This window comes from Vigna angularis, chromosome 1, assembly GCF_016808095.1.
Source record: "Vigna angularis cultivar LongXiaoDou No.4 chromosome 1, ASM1680809v1, whole genome shotgun sequence".
Classification (NCBI taxonomy): domain Eukaryota; kingdom Viridiplantae; phylum Streptophyta; class Magnoliopsida; order Fabales; family Fabaceae; genus Vigna; species Vigna angularis.
In genome coordinates this window covers 50,501,370-50,525,040 of record NC_068970.1, presented here as the reverse complement: position 1 = coordinate 50,525,040, position 23,671 = coordinate 50,501,370, and the positions used below count along the sequence as shown (strand labels likewise).

At 40.3% G+C, this 23,671-nt stretch overlaps 1 protein-coding gene across 1 annotated transcript; it reads right to left on the bottom strand.

Annotated features, from left to right (window-relative positions):
- Window positions 1-15,236: 15,236 nt before the first annotated feature.
- On the bottom strand, window positions 15,237-22,439 carry LOC108320289 (uncharacterized). The gene is made up of 2 exons (XM_052872351.1): window positions 18,877-22,439; window positions 15,237-18,693 (listed from the first exon to the last, which is right to left on the bottom strand). Exons 1-2 carry the CDS (start codon window positions 22,437-22,439, stop codon window positions 15,237-15,239), a joined length of 7,020 nt encoding a protein of 2,339 aa, XP_052728311.1.
- Between the last annotated feature and the right edge of the window lie 1,232 nt (window positions 22,440-23,671).

Here is a 23,671-nt window from a genome sequence, read left to right as displayed (position 1 = left end):
TATTTTTTGGCTTAATTAGGTTTTAAGTTTCGAACATTTATTAATTTTTGAAAATTTATATACTTTTTCTTGTTAATTTTAACAGGTCACCATGTGATCATTACTGTAACATTCCTTTTTAGTAGTATAAAACTACTGGAAATAAAACATTGCATTTATAATAACTTACTAAGAATTACAAATTCTCAATGAAGGAGAGTTTACACTTTGGAAAACCTCTCAATCTTACACTACTGAAAAGATGAAAAGACATTATCCCTAAGCTCGCACCATTAAGGTGATCATTACAAAAAAAACATACACAAAAACATAGAACACAAAAGCAAGGATAAGCTAGTATATAATTCAAGTCTCGAATAATAATTTAGTTCAACAATTAACAATATTCAAGAACAAGCAATTCATAAATCCACAAGACCACTATACTCACTTATCCGGATAATGCTGATATAGACTACTGCAGGCATGCACTCATGGTACTATTTATACTCTGTAGAGTTATAAACAAGGGTAACTCGACATACTCACCATGAGGTAAATCATCTACTCCTAAAACCTAGAGGGCTTGGGTGAAGGCCTCCTATCATTCTCTCTATCCCCTCATTCAACTCTACATGAGTTAAATGGTGGGTAGAATATTAGGATATCTGGGTACCCTAGTCTCTCTATCAAGCATTCTCTTACAACTTGTTATAATATATAATCTCTCCTTGAGATTCTTCACATAACACACTTTTCTCATATTACATTACACACCAATAGTTTCGGAAGGGTCCAAATCCCCCAAAACGACCTAAAGAACATTCAAAGCGAACACTCGGAAACCCGAAAACCATCCAAAATTGGTATAGCGTCACCTAGTAGCGCCCGAGTGCCCAAGAATAGCACTCAGCGTTGTAACATCAGCGCCCAGCGCTGTTTTTCAACGCCGAGAGCGTAACTTTCGTCATTTTCAGCGCTCAACACTCAATTTGGGTGCTCAACGCTATCAGTAAAATTAAGACTCAATTTTCTCACTTTGAACACTTTACCCCCAACTTCTAAAGACCCCTAAGACCCTTCATACCTTAAGAAAACTCTGAAAACACTGTTGCAACACTTATAAGCTACCCAAACTCAATTCTACACTTTCTAGCCTCTAAAACAGTATACTAAATGCACAACCAAGTCCAAATATACTTGTTAGCACCCTCCAACACCTCATATTGCTCACCTCTCTGCTGTTACAAAATCTCACCATACAAAACCTCAATTTTAACCAAAAACACTTAAGAACTCGTCCTAAAGGCACTATTAATCATTATACACTATACTTTTCTCATTTGACAGCTTAAGCATGTCCTAAATAGTCTCCTAATACAATCCCAACTGTCAAACACAATCCTCACTACTTACCTCAAATTTTCACTAGTTAAAACCTTCTTTTTACACTAAATATACCTCCAACTTCAACATTGATCCCCTTACTTGTTTCATACCAGATTTTCTTCAATCTAACACTTCTAATAAGTCCAAAATGATCTCATAACAATACTCAACCAGTTACTTCATCACTCCAACCTATACCTTTAAAATTCACCTATTTAAACCCTATTTTTGACCTTAAATCCTAAGCAAAAGACACTTCTTTAATTCAACCACTTTGCATTCAATTTCTAAACATTAGGACAACTTCATCACATATAATCAATACAGTTTCACACATCACAAACATACAATTCCAACATGTCAACAAAACATGACCAAATCCTCAATTTCATAAAATCCTCATATAACCAAAAATGGCATTTCTAAAAGTTTAACTCCAATACTTAAAGATACAAATTATTTTAACAAAATCACAAAGTAAAACAAAGGTTCTAGCTTCCCTTATGTCGCAACCGGAATCGCGACGGGACGACGATCCAATAAAAGAATAAATATTGAAAAGAGATTTTGGAGTCGCCACCATAGTTTATTCTGGAAAACTACGGAAAAACCATAAAATGATAAGGCATGGTCAAATAGAACCAGATTCTTGGTTCGGGAGTCGGTTACGTGTAGGGAAGGTATTAGCACCCTACAACGCCTGCCCTAAGGCAGTACCTTTAATTAAATGCGCGAATGTGGATGTGGTTTTCAAAGTGTTTAACTTTCCCTTAAAATAAAACTCAAAAGAAACAAACAATATTTTTTAGCTTTTTGGGGCCCGACAAGGATTGACCTTGCTCCTACGTATTCTCATTCAGAATGAGAAATCAGGGTTCCGTAGTTCATTTAGAAACTGTTTGAGAAACTTGTTTGAAAATTGTTTGAGTATTTGTTATGGATAATTTGGATTTTGGGGAGAGTGAGCCTGACAAGGACTGGCCTTGCTCCTACGTATCTCCACTTTTGATGGAGAATCAAGGATCACGTAGTTCTGCAAGGCGATATTGTTTGTAGTTTGAAAAGTAGATGTTTTTTTAGTTTTTGAAGATTTTATATTTTTTTGGTATTTTTTTTTTATTTAGGAGAATGAAAAGGTTTTTTTAGCACAAGGACGATGCGTGCGATCACACATGTGCCTAAACCTTTAAAACATATTTTTTGTAATTTTATTTAAAAAAGAGAAAAGGTTTTTAGCACAAGGACGATGCGTGCGATCACACATGTGCCTAAACCTTTAAAACATATTTTTGGGATTCTGAAGAAGGAGAAAAGGTTTTTGGCACAAGGACGATGCGTGCGATCACACATGTGCCTAAACCTTTAAAACGTATTTTTGGCGTTTTTGATGAAAGAGAAAAGGTTTTTGGCACAAGGACGATGCGTGCGATCACACATGTGCCTAAACCTTTGAAACACATTTTTGACGTTTTTGATGAAAGAGAAAAGGTTTTTGGCACAAGGACAATGCGTGCGATCACACATGTGCCTAAACCTTTGAAACATATTTTTGGCATTTTTGAAGAAAGAGAAAAGGTTTTTGGCACAAGGACGATGCGTGCGATCACACATGTGCCTAAACCTTTAAAACATATTTTTGGCATTTTTGAAGAAAGAGAAAAGGTTTTTAGCACAAGGACGATGCGTGCGATCACACATGTGCCTAAACCTTTAAGACATATTTTTGGGATTTTATTTAAGAAAGAGAAAAGGTTTTTAGCACAAGGACGATGCGTGCGATCACACATGTGCCTAAACCTTTAAGACATATTTTTGTAATTTTATTTAAGAAAGAGAAAAGGTTTATAGCACAAGGACGATGCGTGTGATCACACATGTGCCTAAACCTTTAAGACATATTTTTGTAATTTTATTTAAGAAAGAGAAAAGGTTTTTAGCACAAGGACGATGCGTGCGATCACACATGTGCCTAAACCCTTTAAAATATATTTTTGTTATTATTATTTTTATTGTTTATAAAAGTATATTTACAAAAGGTAAATAAATATTTAGAATGGAAACCAAAGGAAAGATAAAAAAAAATAAAAATAAAAGATAAATAAATAAATAATGATAAGTAAATAACAAAAGGTGCGGAGGTGCCTAAATAAGAGAAAGGGGTGCTTAAGCTATTTTTCCTTTTATACACGGATTGGGCCTAAACCCAAGTGGAAGAAGGGGTGTGAAAACAAAACAAAGGGGGTGCCAACCAGATTAAATTATGATAACAGATTGGGCCAGAACCCAAGTGGGAAAAGGGGCTCGACTTAGAAGAAATGGGGGTGGCAGAGGAGAAACGGTCAGAAGAAAAAGGGGGTGGCAGAGGAGAAACGGTCTGGACCCAGGCCCAAGACCTTCCTCCCAGCTGAAACACTAGGGGTTCTGCCCCTTTCCTCCCATTCTCACTCATTCGAAAAAAAGAAAAAAGACCTAGGGTCTCTCCTCCCTCAAGCACGACCACACGCCGGCCTCCTCTTCTCCAAGCGGCCGCTACCCCCCGACAGGCACCGCGCCATCCAGTCGGCCCTAACGTCGCCAGTACTCGTTCCAACTCTTCCTCTCTTTCCTCTTATTGTTTCCTTGACTGTACAATGGGCTAGGTGTGTGGATGTTGTTCGGTGATGACGAAGGTGAAGGCTGATTTGGAGATGAAGATGATGAAGTGGGGAACGACGATGATGGCGTGGAGGAGGATGACGGGTTCATGGGGTGATGGGCAGACGTCGGAGGTATAGTGGATGGCGGAGTTGAAGATGATGAAGATGAATATGAAGATGGTGGAAGTTTGAAGTGGAAGCGTGAAGGTTGTGGGTTTTCACGGTGGTGTTGAGTTTTACAGCAACACACCGACAACGACAAGTTTAATGATGACGCGAAAGGGTGTCTCGGTGGTGATTGAGTTGATTGATGGTGAAGGTGAATGGGGTTTCGTGGTGACGAGAGAAGAAGTTGATGGTGGTTGGGATGGAGACTGTTTGACAGTGGAGGTGCTATAGGGATGTTGATGGAGGCAGACAACGATAGGGAGTTTCACGATGGTAGCAGGGTTGAGAAGGTGATGGTATGCGGTGACTGCCACTACAGTGTTGGGTTAGATGAGGAATATGATGAAGTTGGGAACCGAGTGATTTCTTCTATTTTTTTCAAGTCTTTGTGTTTGGGATTTTGATAGTTGGAAGATGAAGGTTGTTGAAAGGTAAATGATTGTTGGCCGTGTATAAGGTGTCGACCGTGAGGTGTTAGAGATGATCACGCGTCTTGAAGATGTTTCGGATTGGATGAAGGCAATGAGGTGGGTGATGGTGGTTTTGAGGATCAGCAGTGGTAGCTGTCAAGGATGGTGGCCTGAGGTCCTGTGGAGGAGAAAGGATAATGATTGATGTTGGATGTTGACCGTGAGTTTAGGATGTTGAAGATGGTGTGAAGGATGATGAAGGTGATAGGTTGTTTGGCCGTGGGATAAGGTGTCAGGATAAAGATGATGGTGATGGTCTGAGGTGAAGGCCCCGGTCCGAGGTGAATCTGGGTGGTGAAGTGAGTGACGGATTGGAGCAATGAAGCGTGGCGAGCAAAAATGGTTTCTGTTAAGTCCAATGGGGTGGATTATGTTTGGTATGGGTCAAGAAGAGAGTCTCGTTCCTCCTCATGCCATGACCGTATTCTATGTGATGGTTGTGAGAAAACGTTGATGATGGATGAAGATAAGTATTGGCCGTGAGGATGTTAGCAGTGGTCGTGGGTGTCAAGATGGTTGGGTGTGATGATGGTTCAGTAACAGCAGACATGTACAACAACATCTATTCAAAAGCAACACATGCTAACATAACACATGCAGACATAGTAACCACAATACAGAGACATACTTAACACATGCAGACTTAGTAACCACATAACATAGACATACGCAACAGAGACATCTCGAGGGCAAAAATAACCAATTCACTAAAACCTGGAGTGTAAGGCATCACTTACCTCTTGAGGATCCGTGCCTTGTGTGTCTGATCTCCTCTTTTCTTTGGCTTTCCTTTTCAACAAAGCGTTCCTTCCCCAGTTCTTGAAATGATGCTCCTGGATTCAATTTCTTTCCTTTTTTTGTTGTTGTTGGTGAGGAAATGGAAGTGAAAAGAGAAGTGGTTTACTGCGGTTACGGGTGTTGGGGGCTGATGAAGTGAGTATAGTTATGGCGACTGGTGCATACGGATGGAGGTGATCTGGGTGAGGATAGGTGGTGGCCTTTAGGTGTGGTAGTTGAAGGTCGTGGATATGGAGGATGGGCAGTTACTAGTAGCATGTGGGTGTAGGGATGAGGAGATGGATTATGATTGAAGGTAGAGGTATTCCCAGTAGCCGTGGGTGTATTTGGGTTGTTGGGAATGGATGAAGATTGAAGATTGGGTGAGGGAATAAGGATTGTGACGGGAAATGTAGTGGAGGTAGTGAATGAGTTGTGAAGAAGAAAAATGGTTGGGATGGTTACGGGTGAGCAGTATGAGGGGTAGAGAGGAGTTTGAAATTAGGCCATGGTAACTCTCGGCTGTCTCTCCTAGATGATGGTTGATTAGGGTGCTTAAATTGGCAGAGATTACTGTCGGCAGGTTTCATTGGTAGGTGTTGAAAGTGGAGATTTTGGTGGGAATCAATAGTGGGTCTGAAGTGGGATGGTGGAAGCTGTTGGTGGTGATGAGTGGAGCACTTAGTGGGAGGTTGGTGATGAGTGGAGCACTTACTGGGAAGGTTGGTGATGAGTGGAGCACTTACTGGGAAGGTTGGTTGGTGGGAATGTTAATGGAAGATTGTGGGAATCATTACTGGGGAAATAATTAAGGGTAGGTGAGGGGAAGGAACTGGACGAGCGGCAGAGGATAGAGAACGACCAGGACGAGCAGTCGATGAACCAGGAGTGATTAGTACGAGCGGTATTTTGCAAAAAGCCGAACGTCTGTGATATTCGGTCTTTGCAATGAAGGAACGAACGCCTCAGACTGTTTGGACGAACGCTAAGAGATCAAGCACGGACGAACATTAAAACCGAATCCACTGGATCCAACACTATTGGGCCGAACACTGACATTGAACCAAACTAGACCGAGCGCTGAAAACTGAACGCGATATATCAGTCGCATCCCAAGACCGAACGCTAGCCACCTAACACTTGACCGAACGGTATAAATTAAAACCTGACCCAGATTAACACCTATTATACACAGTTTGGACGAGCGCTTCAGATTCAGACCAAATCAAAACCGAACGCTAAAGAGTTACCGAACGGTAAAACCGAGCGTTAAAATCACTAGTACCAAATCATTAAAATCGAACGCTCATTACTACCACGCAGACCGAACGTTCAAATGAAGTGACCGAACTTTCATCAGGACAAAATGACCGAGCGTTAATAATTACCAAAGAAACGAACGGTTTGAACGCTCAACAACGAACGCTAATCATCACTACTACCAAGACCGAACATTCAATTGAGAATCAATAATTTCAAACCCGAACGTTCACTAACACAAAACATGACCGAACGGTAAACTTGTCAGGACGAACGGTTGATGACGAACGTCCAAAGGACCGAGCCGAACGGTCGAATTATGAACGGGTTGAAGATGACCGAACGGTTGAACATGAGAATTGTCGAACGTCCTAAAAATGTGAAAAGGCCGAACGCTCAAGCAGTCGCTTCTGGGCGAACGGTCGCATAAGGCGAGGACGAACGGTCACGAAAGGCTGAGGACGAACGTTTTATTGTAGGGACCGAACGTAAGAGGCTGAGAATTAACGAACGTCCTATGAAACTGAATGACTGAACGGTTGAGCAAAAAGGAGCGAGCGTCAAGGAGACGCATGGTGGAGGACGATCGGTTTCATGGAGAGGATGGAACCGAACGTTCGCAGTGGAGCAGGACGAACGCTTTAAGATGAGGACGAACGTTTCATAGTTGAAGAAACCGAACGGTCGGTCAGGGCAGAGGACGAACGGTCGCGCCATGTAGAGGACGAACGGTCGCGCCATGTAGAGGACGAACGGTCATGCCATGTAGAGGACGAACGTTGAAAGTTGGAACGATCAGGACGAGCGCCTGGGGCTGAGAAATGCCGAACGTCCTAAAGGCTCACGTTTGAGGACGAACGGTCACAGCAACAGTGGGAAGAACCGAACGCGCTCAATGGAGGACGAACGCTTTCCTTCCTTTTCTTTTTTTTTTATTTTTTGTTATTATATACTTTTTTTTTGTATTTTTTTTTATATTTATGTCTTTTTTTGATGAAAATAAATTTTATTTAATCAACCCGGACGAAATTGAGTGTTGACAGCTGCCCCTCTTTACTTAGATTTTACTAGATCATATGATAAACAAAGTTTTCATATTATCAGAGTAAAAGATAAGTAAAGATAGAAATACTAATTTCGTCTGGATTTCAGAATACACAAGGAAAAAAAAACAGAGAATTTTCAATGAAAAGGAACCAGGAACAAACAGGGAATTTTTCATTTTCTGAATTAATTAAATTTTTTTTGTTTTTTTTTTTTCAAATAAAATGAACAAGATTAAATGAATGAGAAATTTGAATTTGATTGGGTTCGACCATTGCCATGCATAGGGTCATTTGAAAAAATTAAAATCTGGACTTGACCATTGCCATGCAGAGGGTCATTTGAAAAAAGTAAAAAATATGTACCTGACCATTGCCATGCAGAGGGTCGTTTAAAAAAAGTTAAAAAATGGGCTCGACCATTGTCTTACAGAGGGCCGAGACACCAAAATTCAAAAGTGCTTTCGACCATTATCTAGCAGATGGCCGAGATAAGACAAAACTAAAGGTGCGCTCAACCATTATCTTGCAGATGGCCGGGATAAAACAAGAGAAAAGTGCTTTCGACCATTATCTAGCAGATGGCCGAGATAAAATGGAACTGAAAAAGTGCGCTCGACCATTATCTAGCAGATGGCCGAGATAAAAAAAAAAGAGAAAAGTGCTTTCGACCATTATCTAGCAGATGGCCGAGATAAAACAAAACTGAAAAGTGCGTTCGACCATTATCTTGCAGATGGCCGAGATAAAAAAAAACAGAACAAAAGGTGCTTTCGACCATTATCTAGCAGATGGCCGAGATAAAAAAAACAGAAAAGTGCATTCGACCATTATCTTGCAGATGGCCGAGATAAAAAAAAAAAAAAAAAAAAAAAAAAAAAAACAGAAAAGTGCATTCAACCATTATCTTGCAGATGGCCGAGATAAAAACGAAACTGAAAAGTGCGTTCGACCATTATCTTGCAGATGGCCGAGATAAAACAAAACTGAAAAGTGGTTTCGACCATTATCTTGCAGATGGCCAAAATAAAACAAAACAAAAAGTGCTTTCGACCATTATCTTGCAGATGGCCGAGATAAAATGGCAGAGAGAAAAATGTTTGATTGCTTTGAATTTGAAATTTGGAATTGGTTGAAATTTTGAGATATTGAATTTTTTGATTTTGATTTTTGATTTTTTTTTGAAAATTTTGCATAAGGTTGAAATTAAGAAACAAGGTGCTGCATTTTTGTACAAGGATTTGAAATCTTGATATGCAAGAGAAACTTGGTTAATGTAAATTTTGAAATTTGGAGAAGAAAACTTTGATGCATGTTGATTTTTTGTCTTTTTGAAGGAAGAAAATTTGATGTAATGTACATGGAGGGGAAAACTTTGATGCATTTTTTTTGTCTTTTTGAAGGAAGAAAAATTTGATGAAATTTTTGAAATTAGAGAGGAAAACTTTGATGCATTTTTTTTTTGTCTTTTTGAAGAAGAAAATTTGATGAATACATGGAGGCAAATTCAAAGTTGATGAAAATATGTACATGATGTATTGGAAGATTATGAACCTATGACATTTTTTTTCACTGAGTCAATTTGCTTTCTTTGAAATCATCAAATTTATGACGATCTAGACTTCCAATTTCCTTTCAATGGATGTCCAATTCTAAAGTCAACTGTTCAAAATGAAGCTTGTGTGCCACACATTTCTTGACGAGATACCAGTGTGTACATGCTTGATATCAAGGGTTGGGACAAAAATGTGGAGGATGATTGGAAGGATTTGGAGAGTAACGGGTTGGCTACTTGAGCCTCTTACTCCTTAAAACAGCTACAAAGGCCAATGTGAGGTAGTAGATACCCGGAAGCTGCTTTGGAACATGGTAAAAGTATTGGTATGGACAAATGTATCTGTGAATTGTGAGGGAATAAGTCATGAATCAGGGAGTGAGAATATCATGCGGGATTTGCAAATTGCCCCAATTTTGGTTGTGATGGATTTCTTTGAAGTTCGGGGCGAACCAAGATCATGCAAGGCCCAACAAGGGATACCCCAGTCTTTGTATGAGCTTTGAATATTCAGATGAGAAAATTTGAGTTTTAACAAAGTTGCTCAATACTCTGAATGGGTCGAAACATATGAAAGTTACAGAGTTGCCTTGGTTTTGGGTATGAGTCAATTAAGCGAGGTTCAAAAAAAAGGTTGCCCCCCACTTTGGGTTTACGAATGATAAGATGGACTCAAAATCATACAAAGCCCCAAAGTGTCTGCCCCTGTTTTGAGGGTGGATCTATGAATTTCAGTACGGACAAAACTGAGAGGCCCAACAAGGGATGCCCCGGTCTCGGTACGAACCTTGAATATACAGATGAAATAAATGTGAGATTAACAAAGTTGCACCATATTTTGAAAGGGCCAAAACATATGAAATAAAGTTGCCCAAAATTGCCCCCTAGTTTGGGAATCGGGGGAAGAGTTTGAATGGGATTTGAATTTGTTCAGAAATTTGTGATGGATATGAAATGATTGGTTTGAAAAGATTGCCCCAAATGGTTTGATTTTCCTTCATCCGAGGACATTTATTTTTTTTCATCATTTTTTTTACAACTGCATTGTTGGTCATTTTTGTCTTGTCTCGAAAATTAGGCTTTATGAAAATTTAAGCAACCATTATTCAATCTGTGTGGACTTTTATTGGGCTTGTAATGTGGCTTGGGCTAAAGGGTGTTGAAAGAAAGGATATAAAGGCTCAAATAAAATTTTGTGGGTATTTTTTTTGAAAAACAAGAGTTACCATCTATACTTTGTATCAGTTATTCGTCAAAACTGTTTTGACTATTTTGCCCTTTCTCAAATTTCATTCTTTGCTTGCCATCACTTCGTGATTCTTTGTATTTTTGCCTTGCTTTTGCTGAATTCTCTTCATTTGATCACTAAGTGTGTTCTTCTCGCACTTTGAGTCGACTTCTACTGTGATGGTAACCCTTGTTTGGGTAAATTTTGAAAAGAAATTTCTTATTGGCTCAAATTTGGTATCAAAGGATGTATTTTTGTTTTTTTTTTTGGATGAAGAAAAATGGCCACACATCATTTCAAATATTGGTTGTTTCATTTTCAAAAGATTAATTAGGAGACAAGACTAAATGATCTCAATAAGAGTCATTTTTTCCTTTTTTATTTTTCCCCCTTTTTTTTTGTCCTAACGGATTCAGGAGTTTCCCAAATGAAAACCAGTGGAGGTAATGGAAAATCTGCCCTAGTGTAAAACTTGGTGTTTATCATTTGGGCTCAAGAACATGATTGGGCCAATCTCTTGGTATAGCGAGAGCTGAAGGATGATGTTTTCAAGCAATGCACACACATATATCTCTTAAGAATATTTGACTTGATCAATTGACTCCAGGAGATTATGACATCCATTACATTTTGTTTTTTGAAATCTCATAAAATGGATGATTTGCGTCGAAAACAAATGACTCAACTTTTGTGTATTTTTTGGTTTTATGCATGAAGAAAAGTAAAATGAAATGAAAATGATGATGCTAGTTGAAAACAGATTTTTTTTTGTTTTTTTTTTTTTTGAAAATTGGGCTTTGCGGACCAGCCTGGAAACTGGACCTTGTGAGCCATTGGGGAAATTGAGATTTTTTTTGGAATCTGGGCCTTGCGGGTCAGCATGGAAGCTGGGCTTTGCAAGCCAGTATGGGAAATGGGCTTTGAGAGCTATTGTGGAAATTGAGATTTATGGCCTTTGTAGAAATTGAGATTTTTCGGCCAATGTGGAATCTGGGCCTTGCGGGTCAGTATGGAAACTGAGCTTTGCAAGCCAATATGGGAAATGGCATTCTGAGCTAATGTGGAAATTGATATTTTTCGGCCATTGTAGAAACTGGGCCTTGCGGGTCAGTATGGAAACTGAGCTTTGCAGACCAGTATGGGAAATGGGCTTTCTGGGCCATTGGGGACGAGTGCAGAAACTAGACTTGGTGAGCAATGCAAAAAAAAAATGATATGAGAAAATTTGATTTAGAAAAAAACGTTTGAAAAATAAAATGTTTTTTTTTTGTTTTTACTTTTCGACACGGGAAAATCCAGATCGGATCGGACCTGAGGAGAAGTAACAAAGAAGGAAGTTGGACTTACCAGGCACATTGACCCAATGGATCAGATGACCTGAGCCGTGTGAACCTGTCACAAGAGGATGACAAAGAAAACAATTTTTTGCATTTTTCAAAGTTTATGGAACAAGCTAAAAGAAATTCATTTTTTTAATTTTTTTTGTTATGAGAGGATCTCACAAGATTGAACTAGAGGAAATTTTGCAACACAACTAGACTCAATGGGCCCAACACTATTCTTTTTACAACCATGACAAAATCTTCAGACAAAGGTCTGAATTCCTTTATTTTTTATTTTTTGCACAAATACTTATCCACACAAATGAAAAGGGAAAATTTGAATTGAAAACATAAAATCTACATAAACATGCATTTTTTATTTTTCAGAAATTCAGATGCACTGGTTCAAGAGAAACCACATATGACAACGGGGCCTAATGGGCTCAAAAACTGTTCATCTTTCATTCTCAGATTTTTTTTTTCAACTACAAATTCAAAGAAAATCACACAGGACAATTTGAACAAATGTATAAAACATCATTCAACAGCAAAAATGTGAAAACAAAATATTTTTGACATATTTTCAAGAGAAGTAGACTCGAGAGAAAACCACGAAGGCCATTGGGCCTAATGGGCTCGAGCACTCTTCCCTTTCATTCTCAGATTTATTCAAAATGTAGAAGAAGAAGGAATAAAAATCAAACAAAATGGTGTGATGTAAAATTACAAACATGCCAAAATAATTCTTCACTCAAATTTATTTCAGAAGAAATGGGTTCAAAGAAGGTTAACATGACAATGAGGCCCAATGAACCTGAGAAATGTCCTTTATCATGCAAATGAAAAACAATTTTGAACACTTCAAATTTTACATCACTCCAATTATTATTATTTTTTTTGAAAATTTTCTATTTATCGTTTTTTTATATTTTGTTTTAATATTTTTTTGTGTGAAATCGGGTCATCTAAGAAGTCTTGAATTGGGCCGGGTCGACCCAACAAAACCCTACCCGTTTTCAGATTTTCAAATTTTTTTTTTTTTTTTGAACTCAGAAAGAAATCAGACCGACACCAGACGGTTGCAGCGACCGGAACTGTAGCCACAGTGGATTTGCTCAGCTATAAAACGGGTACCCCTTCGGCGTCTGAGCGGCATTTTCCCGATCTCGCTCTCTCTCTATCCTTCTCTCTTCCTCTCTTCCTTGAGCGTCTGGATTTCTGAGAGGAGCCTCTGCCCCGTATGCTTTCGGAGGCGTCCCAGTGCTGCGACGAGCTTCCGTAAGCCCTTCTGCTTCCAGGTAAGTCCTCTAAGCTCTTAATCCTTTTTCTTTCCTTTAAGTTTTTTCCTTTTTGTTTTTCTTCCTTCCACCCTTCCTTCTCTGCTTTTCTGTTCTTCTTTCCCTTTTCTTTTATAATTTCTATTCCTCTTTCCTTTTACTTTTTAGCTTTCTATTTTTTGCTTTCCTTCCCCTTTCCCCTTTATGTTTTTCTTTTCTGCTTTCCTTTCCTGCAAGCTCTTCTATTCTTCCTTTTGATTTGTCTGCTTTTATTTCCGTCTCACCCTTCTCTGCATTTCTTTCTGATGCTTCTTTCTTCCTCTTTTTTTTTTAATTTTAAAAACTTAAAACACAACTGTCTTAAACTTAAGGGGTATATAGGCTAGAAACCAGACGTTAATCTCCCTTCGATTGAAGGTATGGCAGAGACAATCGGATAGAACAACGCCACGTACCCCATAAAAACAGAAAACTTAAAAAAAGAAATTTATTTGTATGAACCGGACATGGACAATATGGACAAAGACAAAAGGACATAGATCCGTTTAGGACCCTCTTGCAAGGACCGTGAAACAGATCCGAGACCAGACACTGAAATAACAAAGACTGACCGGACAAAAAAAACAAAAAAAACTAAAAGGAAACAAAAACGAATAAAGAAAACACTGAAAATACTTTTTGTTTTATGCTTTTGTTATGTTTTTGTTCTTTTTATTTTTATTATTATTTTTTTTGTTTTAGAAAACTTAGAGAGGAAGGATGAGCGAGATGGAGATGGAGAGGTACACCAGTCAGCGGTGGCGACCTACCGATGATCAGGTCAAAATGATGACCAATATCTACAACTACGGGGTCACACACCCAAGCAGAGCGCAAGTCGTCGAGATCGCGTCTCGACTAAGGACCTTCGCAGATGCCAGCGAATACAACGTGCACTGCTGGTTCAACAACCATGGCAATCGGGTCAGGCGCTGGCAAGCGGAGATAGACCCCACTGGCACTCTCTTTTCACAACTGCCGCTATACATGTATGGTAAGAATCCTGATCATGTCCATTTTTTTGAAAATTTTCTCCTCCTCTTATTATTGACAAAAAAAATTTTGTTTGTTTTTTTTTTTTTTTGAAGAATATGACTGGGTGATCATGAGGGCGCCGAGGCTGCTGGACTTGTTCCCCGTTCCGATCATCATCGACGACGATAGGGACGAGCGACAAATCCCTCCACCCATGCTTCTCACATTCCGGACCAGAGCTCCCTCAACGGAGCTCTCCCTTAGACCACCACAACCAGCTCGGGAATTTTTCCGTTGAATTTTTTTATTTTTTTTTATGGTCTGTAACTTAATGATCACCCGTGATCGAACCACGAACATTGTTTATTTGCTTTGCTTTATTTTTTTTTTTGATTTTTTTTTTTGAATTTGTGACTTTGCACTTTTTTTGTTATATCTGCTTTTTCTCTTTTTTATGCATTTTTATCTTATTTATCAAATGTTAAGATCGTATGAGTGTATTTAAATTGATGTCCTTGTTCAAAATCAACTCTCCGACCTTACTGTAAATCTCTCTTGATGGTGAAATGAAATAGATTTTTTTTTTATTTTTTTCTTTAATTTCAGTCTAAACAAAATTTCTAATCTAAACAAAATGATGGAAAACCGGGTTCAAAAGAAAATAAAATTATTTACAAAGAAAATAAGGAAAAATGACTTCAAATAAAATGAGATCCGAAGTGAATGTCATGATCAAAAGTTTTGAACCATTATGCGTATGAGACAATGAAATGGGAAGAGAAAAACAAAGAACTCGTAAAACAAATTGAACAGTTTGAAATTTTGGTGACTCCCTCTTTTTTTTTTGAAATTTTTTTATTTGTTTTCTTCCACGACATCCTTGAGGAGCGAGTTTGTGCTCAATGGAATATACCCGTGATGCTTTAATCATTGTCATTTCCCTTTATTTTATTTTTAAAACTCAGTGTGATATGAATCGTGACGAGAGGCAAAAATGAAAGAATTAAATGATGAATGAAATGGTAGGGCATTTATTGAAAGAAAATAACACAGAATATAACAGAATTTTTACAAAACAGCGTTAATATCCCTTAGTAGCATCCACTATCTCAGAATCATCACGCGTAAAACTTTTTTACTGCATCCGAATTAACTGGCAAAGGTAACTCCTCTCCGTCCATCCTTGTGAGGATTAGTGCCCCTCCAGAGAATGCCTTCTTTACTACAAACGGCCCTTCATAATTTGGGGTCCATTTGCCTCTGAAATCCCTTTGTATGGGCAATATCTTCTTTAACACCAGTTCGCCTTCATGAAATTCCCTTGGGTGTAGTTTTTTGTCGAACGCCTTTTTCATTCTTCTTTGATACAATTGCCCGTGGCACGCCGCTGTCAGTCTCTTCTCTTCGATGAGATTGAGCTGGTCAAACCGAGCCTGAACCCACTCAGCTTCCTCCAATTGGGTTTCCAATAAAATCCGTAGAGATGGGATTTCCACCTCAAATGGAAGCACTACTTCCATTCCATACACCAGTGAGAAAGGTGTTGCACCAGTTGACGTTCGTACTGACGTACGATATCCATGTAAAGCAAAGGGAAGCATTTCATGCCAATCCTTATAGGTGACCACCATCTTTTGCACGATCTTCTTGATATTCTTATTAGCAGCTTCTACTGCCCCATTCATTTTTGGACGGTAAGGAGAAGAATTAAGATGATGAATTTTGAACTCCTCACATAATTCCGCCATCATCCGGTTATTTAGGTTGGTGGCATTATCAGTGATGATCTTGTTAGGCAACCCATATCTGCAGATCAATTCCTTTTTTATGAATCTGGTCACCACCTTTCTAGTCACGTTGGCATAAGAAACAGCTTCAACCCACTTGGTGAAATAATCGATTGCGACTAGTATGAAGCGGTGTCCATTTGACGCTTTTGGCTCTATAGCTCCAATAACATCTATCCCCCACATTGAAAATGGCCATGGTGCAGATAATACGTTCAAAGTCATGGGCGACATATTGATATTGTCAGCATGCATCTGACATTTCTCGCACCTCCTCACGTGTGTACAACAATCATTTTCCATAGTTAACCAGAAGTAACCAGCTCTCAAGATCTTCCTAGCCATCGAATGCCCATTCATGTGTGTGCCGAATGTACCTTCGTGCACTTCTTTCAATATCAATTCGGCTTCTTTTGTATCTACACATCTGAGGAGAATCATGTCATGATTTCTCTTGTATAAAATGTCCCCACTTAAAATAAAGCTACCAGCCAACCTTCGTAACGACCTTTTATCATTTTCAGATGCTTTTTCAGGATATTCTCGGGTCTTAAGATAGTGCTTGATATCAAAGTACCAGGGTTTACCATCCACCTCCTCCTTGATGAACTGGCAATATGCTGGCTCCGCATGGCTCTTCATTTCAATCACTGGTAATTCTGTATTTGGGTCAACCTCAAACATGGATGACAAAGTAGCCAACGCGTCTGCTAATTGGTTATCTTCCCGTGGTATGTGGTTAAATGTGATGATGTCGAAACACTCCATTAATCCTTTGATGTATGCCTGGTAAGGGATTAATTTTGCGTCTCTTGTTTCCCACTCTCCCTTCAACTGGTTGATGACTAAAGCTGAATCTCCATATACTTCCAGAATTTTCACTTTGAACTCTATTGCCGCCCGAATACCCATAGCGCAGGCCTCATATTCTGCAATGTTATTCGTGCAATTAAAACACAGCCTTGATGTCATGGGCATGTACTGCTGCCCTGGAGAGATAAGTACTGCCCCTATGCCATGCCCCATCATATTCGATGCTCCATCAAATAGTAATATCCATGTTTCTTCGTCTCGGTCTTTCCTGCCTTCTTCGAATAGAGCCATGATACTTTCATCGGGAAATTCAGGTTGCATTGGCTGATAATCGTTGATGGGTTGATGAGCTAAGTATTCTGCTAGAGCACTACCCTTGACGGATTTTCGAGTAACATATACGATGTCATATTCTGACAATAGCACCTGCCACCGAGCTATCCTTCCAGTGAGAGCGGGCTTTTCAAAAATAAACTTGATAGGATCCATCTTGGATATCAACAATGTAGAGTGACTCAACATGTGTTGCCTTAGGCGATGAGCGGCCCATGCCAATGCACAACAAGTTCGCTCTAACGATGAATATCGTTGTTCGCAGTCTGTGAATTTCTTGCTCAAGTAATATATTGCATGCTCTCTTTTTCCAGCTTCATCATGTTGACCCAATACACAACCCATTGACCTTTCCAATACAGTTAAGTACAAAATGAGTGGTCTTCCTGGCTCGGGTGGACGCAATACAGGTGGGTCTTGCAGGTATTGTTTGATTTTTTCAAAAGCGGCTTGACAATCCTCGTTCCAAACCATAACCTGATTCTTTCGTAGCAACTTGAACATTGGTTCGCAGGTAGCGGTTAATTGGGAGATGAATCTAGCAATGTAGTTCAATCTACCTAGAAAACCGCGAACCTCCTTCTCCGTGCTAGGCGTAGGCATTTCTGATATCGCTCGCACTTTGTCAGGATCCACTTCTATCCCTTTTTGGCTAACCACGAAGCCCAACAACTTCCCGGATTTCACTCCAAATGTGCATTTGGCAGGGTTTAACCTGAGTTTATACTTTCTCAATCTCTCAAATAATTTCTTCAAGTTGAGGACGTGTTCTTCTTCCGATTCAGACTTTGCAATCATGTCATCCACATAAACCTCGATCTCCCTGTGCATCATATCATGAAAAAGTGTCACCATCGCCCTTTGATATGTTGCCCCGGCATTCTTGAGCCCGAAAGACATCACCTTATAACAAAAGGTCCCCCACAACGTGATGAAGGTCGTCTTTTCCATGTCCTCAGGCGCCATCTTAATCTGATTATACCCCGAAAAACCATCCATGAACGAAAATAGCGAGTACTTGGCTGTATTGTCAACTAAAGTGTCGATGTGTGGTAACGGGAAGTTATCCTTCGGACTTGAACGATTCAAATCACGATAGTCGACGCACATTCGAACTTTCCCATCTTTCTTAGGCACTGGTACAATATTTGCCACCCATTGTGGGTATTTCGCCACAGTCAGAAATCCCGCGTCGAATTGCTTCTGTACCTCTTCCTTAATTTTCAATGACATCTCGGGTTTCATTCTTCTTAACTTCTGTTTGACCGGAAGACATTCCTGCTTAAGTGGGAGCTTGTGTTGCACAATATCGGTATCCAACCCTGGCATGTCATTGTAAGACCAAGCGAACACATCCTTAAACTCCTTCAGTAGGGCTTGCAGCTTTACCTTCACTTCCTCTTTCATAGTAGTGTCGATCCTTACTTCTTTCATCTCATCTTCCCCTCCCAAGTTGAGTATTTCAATTTCTTCCTGATGGGGTTTTATCTCTTTAGACTCTCGTTCCACTAATCTCAATAACTCTGGAGAGGTTTCCAGATCATCTTCCGAATCATCTTCCGGATCATCTTCCGCATTAATGACAGGGTGCGCCCACTTAGGGATATTGACATTATTATTTTCAAAACATTCATTGTCATATCTGCATTATTTAAGTTTGCGAAAAAAATAAATAAATAGGAAAAACGATGAAAAAGGCTAAATGATGATAGAAATGAGAACAAACACGATTCAAATATCACACTGAAAGCAAAATAAAAGCATCAACCCGTGAGCCATGAATCCCAAAGCTCGGGTGAAGCGATAGGGTTAATTAATATATTACATTTCAATTGATTTAAACATCACGGGTAAATCCAGAGTCTTCCAATTGTTGAGCCGTGCACCTGGGGAGCAAACCCACACGAAGTTTGAGCTTTCAGATCTTGCTTCCTCTTCCACCACCGCTATATGACTAGTGTTCACCCATCCAACACTGCGAAAACTCTCTTTGATACCACAAATGTGGATTTTCTTTGCCCTTGGTTCCCGTTTCCCCATTCGAGCCAGACTGCGTTCCTTCCTTTCCTCAATCACCCTCTTGTTATCTTCCTTGCTGGGTCTATACCCCAGGCCATATCTGTTTTTGTTCCCAATCACCTCCAATGGGAATGTACGTCCTTGTCCATACTTGCCTAAACCATTCCCGTACTTATAACCTTCTTTCAGCATGACCTTGGCCATCATGATAGAGGTGCATGATAAATGTGGGTTCTTAGGAAATGGCTCAACATAGGTGTTTCCTACGATTTCTAATGATTGAAAAGCTGTTTCCAGAGCTTCCTCGGCTGCCTCTATGTAACGGGTGGAGGATGGGCCATTCACAAGGAGATCCTCCTCTCCAGAAACTATGATCAACTTATCTCCCATGATATATTTCAGTTTTTGGTGCAATGTGGAGGGCACAACTCCCGCTGAATGGATCCATGGGCGGCCTAACAGACAGCTATAAGCTGGGAGGATATCCATGACCTGGAAAGTAATTTGAAAGACACATGGACCAATTTGGACAGGCAATTCAATTTCTCCCATCACTACCCTTTTACTGCCGTCAAATGCCCTCACAATCATAGAGCTTGGCTTCATATGCATTCCATCACAGGGTAGCTTCTCCAATGTTGATTTTGGCATGACATTCAGAGAGGAACCATTGTCCACCAAGACACGCGCTATAACGTGATCTAAACATTTCACGGAGACATGAAGAGCCTTGTTATGACCTCTCCCCTCAGTGGGTATCTCCTCATCAGTAAAGGTGAGGTAATTATTAGAGATGATGTTGCCAACGATGCCCTCAAACTTGTTCAACGAAATACCATGCTCGACATGAGCCTCACTGAGTACCTTCATCAACAACTTTCTGTGAGAGGTAGAATGCATAAGCAATTCTAACAAGGAAACCCGAGCAGGCATGCGATTCAACTGCTCCACCACCTTATATTCACTCTGTTGAATGAATTTTAAAAATTCGCAGGCCTCTTCCTCAGAGATTTCTTTCTTGTCTGCCTTGTCAGAGGTCTCCTCTACTTGCACCCCTTTCCCCTTTAAATGCTCCTTAGTATTTGCGTCCATTGGTGTTTCATTATTGCTAGCTCCTCTTCCCGTCAAGTTTGGTGGCGTGAAGATTCGACCACTCCTCGTCATTCCGCCGATGCTTGATATATTTTTAACAACTGGATCCTCGCTAGAGAAATGGCTTTCAATGCACTGTCCTTCGTCGACTACATGTGTCCCATACCTCCAAGGGACAGCTTTCTCGCTTTTGTAAGGAAAAGGAACTGGTGTATGGATGACAACGGGCGATCTTCCTTGAATTACTGGTGTAGGGGTGGTTCGAGTGAAACGGATTATCAACGGCTCTGGCAAAGTTACATCTAGCTCCATACTAGTTTGTGCAAACACCTCCTCATCCTTGTCTTCATAGCACACTTGCATCAAATTCCTATCAAGCAGATCTTGTAGAAACTTTTCGAATTCAACGCATTCCTCGATAGAGTGTTCCGTGCATGGATGGAGTCCACATGCTCTTTCCAAATCATAATCCCCGTTTAAAAATCCCAACTTTAATAATTCCTTGAAAATAAACCTTCTGGAACTTCGGATCTTACTTGCATCCCTTATCAGTTCATGCTTCTTAACTTCAATGGCATTTGTCGAGGAATTACCATGTCCGGATAACGGATTAGTATCAATGCTAGGTTTATCTTCTTGAAATTTTAGCCACCCAGCGTCAATTAGGGCCTGCACTTTACGCTTGAAGGCCATACACCTCTCAGTTGAGTGACCCACACCTTCCCCATGATAACTACACTTGGCATCTGCATCATAACCCCTAGGGTATGGAGGCTGCAGGGGTATCACTGGACATATAGCAACCAGACCCCTTTTGACGAGGTGAGGTAATAATTCAGTGTAAGTCATGGGGATGGGGGTGAAGTGGACAAAGTTTCTTTCCTGGGTTCTTCCCGGATAACCGCCTTGACCTACATTCGGATTTGGATTTGCACTTGGCCCAATCCTCCAAGCATTGCTTGTGACGGGTTGTGATTGGTAGAATCCTTGTTGTTGTTGAGGCCTGATTGGATGAGCAAAAGCCGCATTGGCTGAATATGGAGGTTGACCCAGGTATGGTTTATAATTGTGAATAGGAGCCTGACCTCTCCATACAGGCATTGCCAATGTTGCATGCACATCTCCCTCTTTTTTCTTTCCTGGATTGAAAGAAGGCTTCTTTTTAGAGTTCTCTATCGTAGATGGACCGCCTGCAATCTTCCCGCTCTTCACCCCAATCTCTATCCTCTCGCCAATTATGACGACGTCAGCGAAATTGGCGGACACATTCCCCACCATATATTCATAAAATGGTGGCTGAAGCGTATTTACGAACATCGCCACCATTTCTTTTTCAAACAAAGGCGGCTCCACTTGTGTGGCCAATTCTCTCCAACGTTGGGCATATTCCTTGAAGGTTTCATCGTCTTTCTTTCCCATATTCTGTAATTGCAGACGGTCCGGTGCTACATGTGTGTTGTATATATACCGTTTTACAAAGGCGTCGGCTAGATCTGCCCAACAATGGATTCGAGAGGGCTCTAAGTGGGTATACCAGTTTAATGCTACCCCAACGAGACTGTCTTGGAAAACATGGATGAGTAACTGGTCGTCATATGCGTACGCAGCCATTTTTCTGCAATACATGGCCAGATGGATTTTAGGGCATGTATCACCCCTGTACTTCTCGAATTTTGGCGCCTTGAACTTATACGGTATTTTTACTCCAGGAACCAAGCTTAGTCTTGCAACATTTCCGAACCCATAATTTTTCATCCCTTCAATAGCCCTCATTTTTTCCTCCAGAATCTCCAGTCTGTTTTTAGCACCGTTACTGATGTCGGTTCCTGCACGCGCCGCGGTTTGTGATGCGGCTCTTGCTGAAGAATCGTGGTTAACAATCATATGCGGTATTGTAGTCACTCGTGTTCCTTCAACTGTGATTGCTTCATTCGTTTGAGTACTTACCAAGGGAGCTGACACATAGGTAGGTCCATGAGTGGTGACTGGCGGGATATCAATAGTTGTGGGAATGGGAAACGACACATGCCCCCCTTCCAAATATTCTCCTATGGGAGGAGTATATCCCGAGGGTAACCCATACAACGGGAAAGGAATCGATTGGCTCGTAGCATTGAAAAACGGGGGATAAAAATGGGCATTCCCGCCAACCAGTGTAGATGAAGACTCTCCAGTAGCCTTCAGGGATTCAAGGGCAACCAAGATTTGGCCAACCTGGTCTTTCAACTGACTCATTTCAGCTTTGATGGATTCTTGTGACTCTTCCCAGCTTTCCATGATCCTTGAATTGGCTCGAGTCCTGTAGGGATGCCGTGGAAAGTTGGCCGTTTTTTTTTTTACTGTTTTATTATTAACTTAAGTTAGATGAAATGCGCCAGACAAAAAAGAAAGAAAAAGGGAGAGAGAAAGGACAAGGAAAAATGTGATGCATGCTAAATGATAGGTGGAAATCATAAGATCACTACAATGTTAATGATGGAAATCGATACAAGTTGATACCATACAAAACATCTTAAGTCTTTCATATAGAGACATAAATCACTTCCTAACCTGAGCAATGAAGGCCTTCATTTCGCCTACTAGCCATTTACAATGGTTAATAAAAAGCATTATCTCGGGAGGCGGGTTACAAAAGTGGGTCGTGGCTTCGGCGTCCAACACCATCTTAGGAACGTCTTCAATTGCTCCGTTCGCCAACATAGCCAATTGGGAAAAACTTCCCTTCCAATGCTTCACAGCCTCTTCTTGCATCGCGATGTGGTCTTTCATTTGTTTTACCAAGGCATGATGCCTCTCTCCAAACTCCATTGACCTCCACCGTTCCTCTTGCTCTTCAATGTACTCCTCCATTTGCTTTATCATGGAGCGATGCTCTTCTTCGGCCTCTGCCAGCTTCCAACGCTCTTGGTTCATATCTGTCTCAAAAGACAAGGCCATTTCCTTCATCTCATGTCCCGCCTTTTCTACTTGAACCTGCGCTTCTCTTAGTCTCTTCAGAGCCTCTCGCTTATCTTTTTTAGCCTCTTCGTAGAGGAGCCTCCATTGTTTTCCCTCTTCTAATGTTGCGTTCTTCTCCTTCACTCTCATGGCCAGCTTTTTGCTTGCGGTTACAAGGTCCTGTTTTAATTGGAATGTATAAACTCTTTCAGCCTTCTGACTTTTGACAATTTCTTCATAGGCGTGTGCTTTTTCTTCTTTATCATTCCTCATATGAACAAAATCGTCACGCGTGGTTTGTAATTCTTTTTCCAACCTAGCGTTCTTTTCCCTCAGTTCTTCCATCTCTATTTTTAATTTCTTCACCTCTTCGCTTTCTAGTTCTTGGGATGGCCCTTCGTTAGCTAGCTGATGAACGATCGGTTTGAAAGGCAATTTGACTTTCTTTACCCTTTCCCAGATCCAGGTGTGATAATTAATTTTGTCGTCCATCACTCCTAGTCTTAAATCCTTTTCTGCTCGCACAACATTTTCCCAAGCACTTCTCGCTTTCCTCAGCATTTTAGTGCAAT

Excerpts from the sequence above, each read along its gene's own strand:
- LOC108320289 (XM_052872351.1), bottom strand. The coding sequence starts at position 22,439 with ATGGAAAGCTGGGAAGAGTCACAAGAATCCATCAAAGCTGAAATGAGT. Across the intron at positions 18,694-18,876 it reads ATGTTTAAATCAATTGAAAT|ATATGACAATGAATGTTTTG; the intron begins GTAATATATTAA and ends TAAATAATGCAG.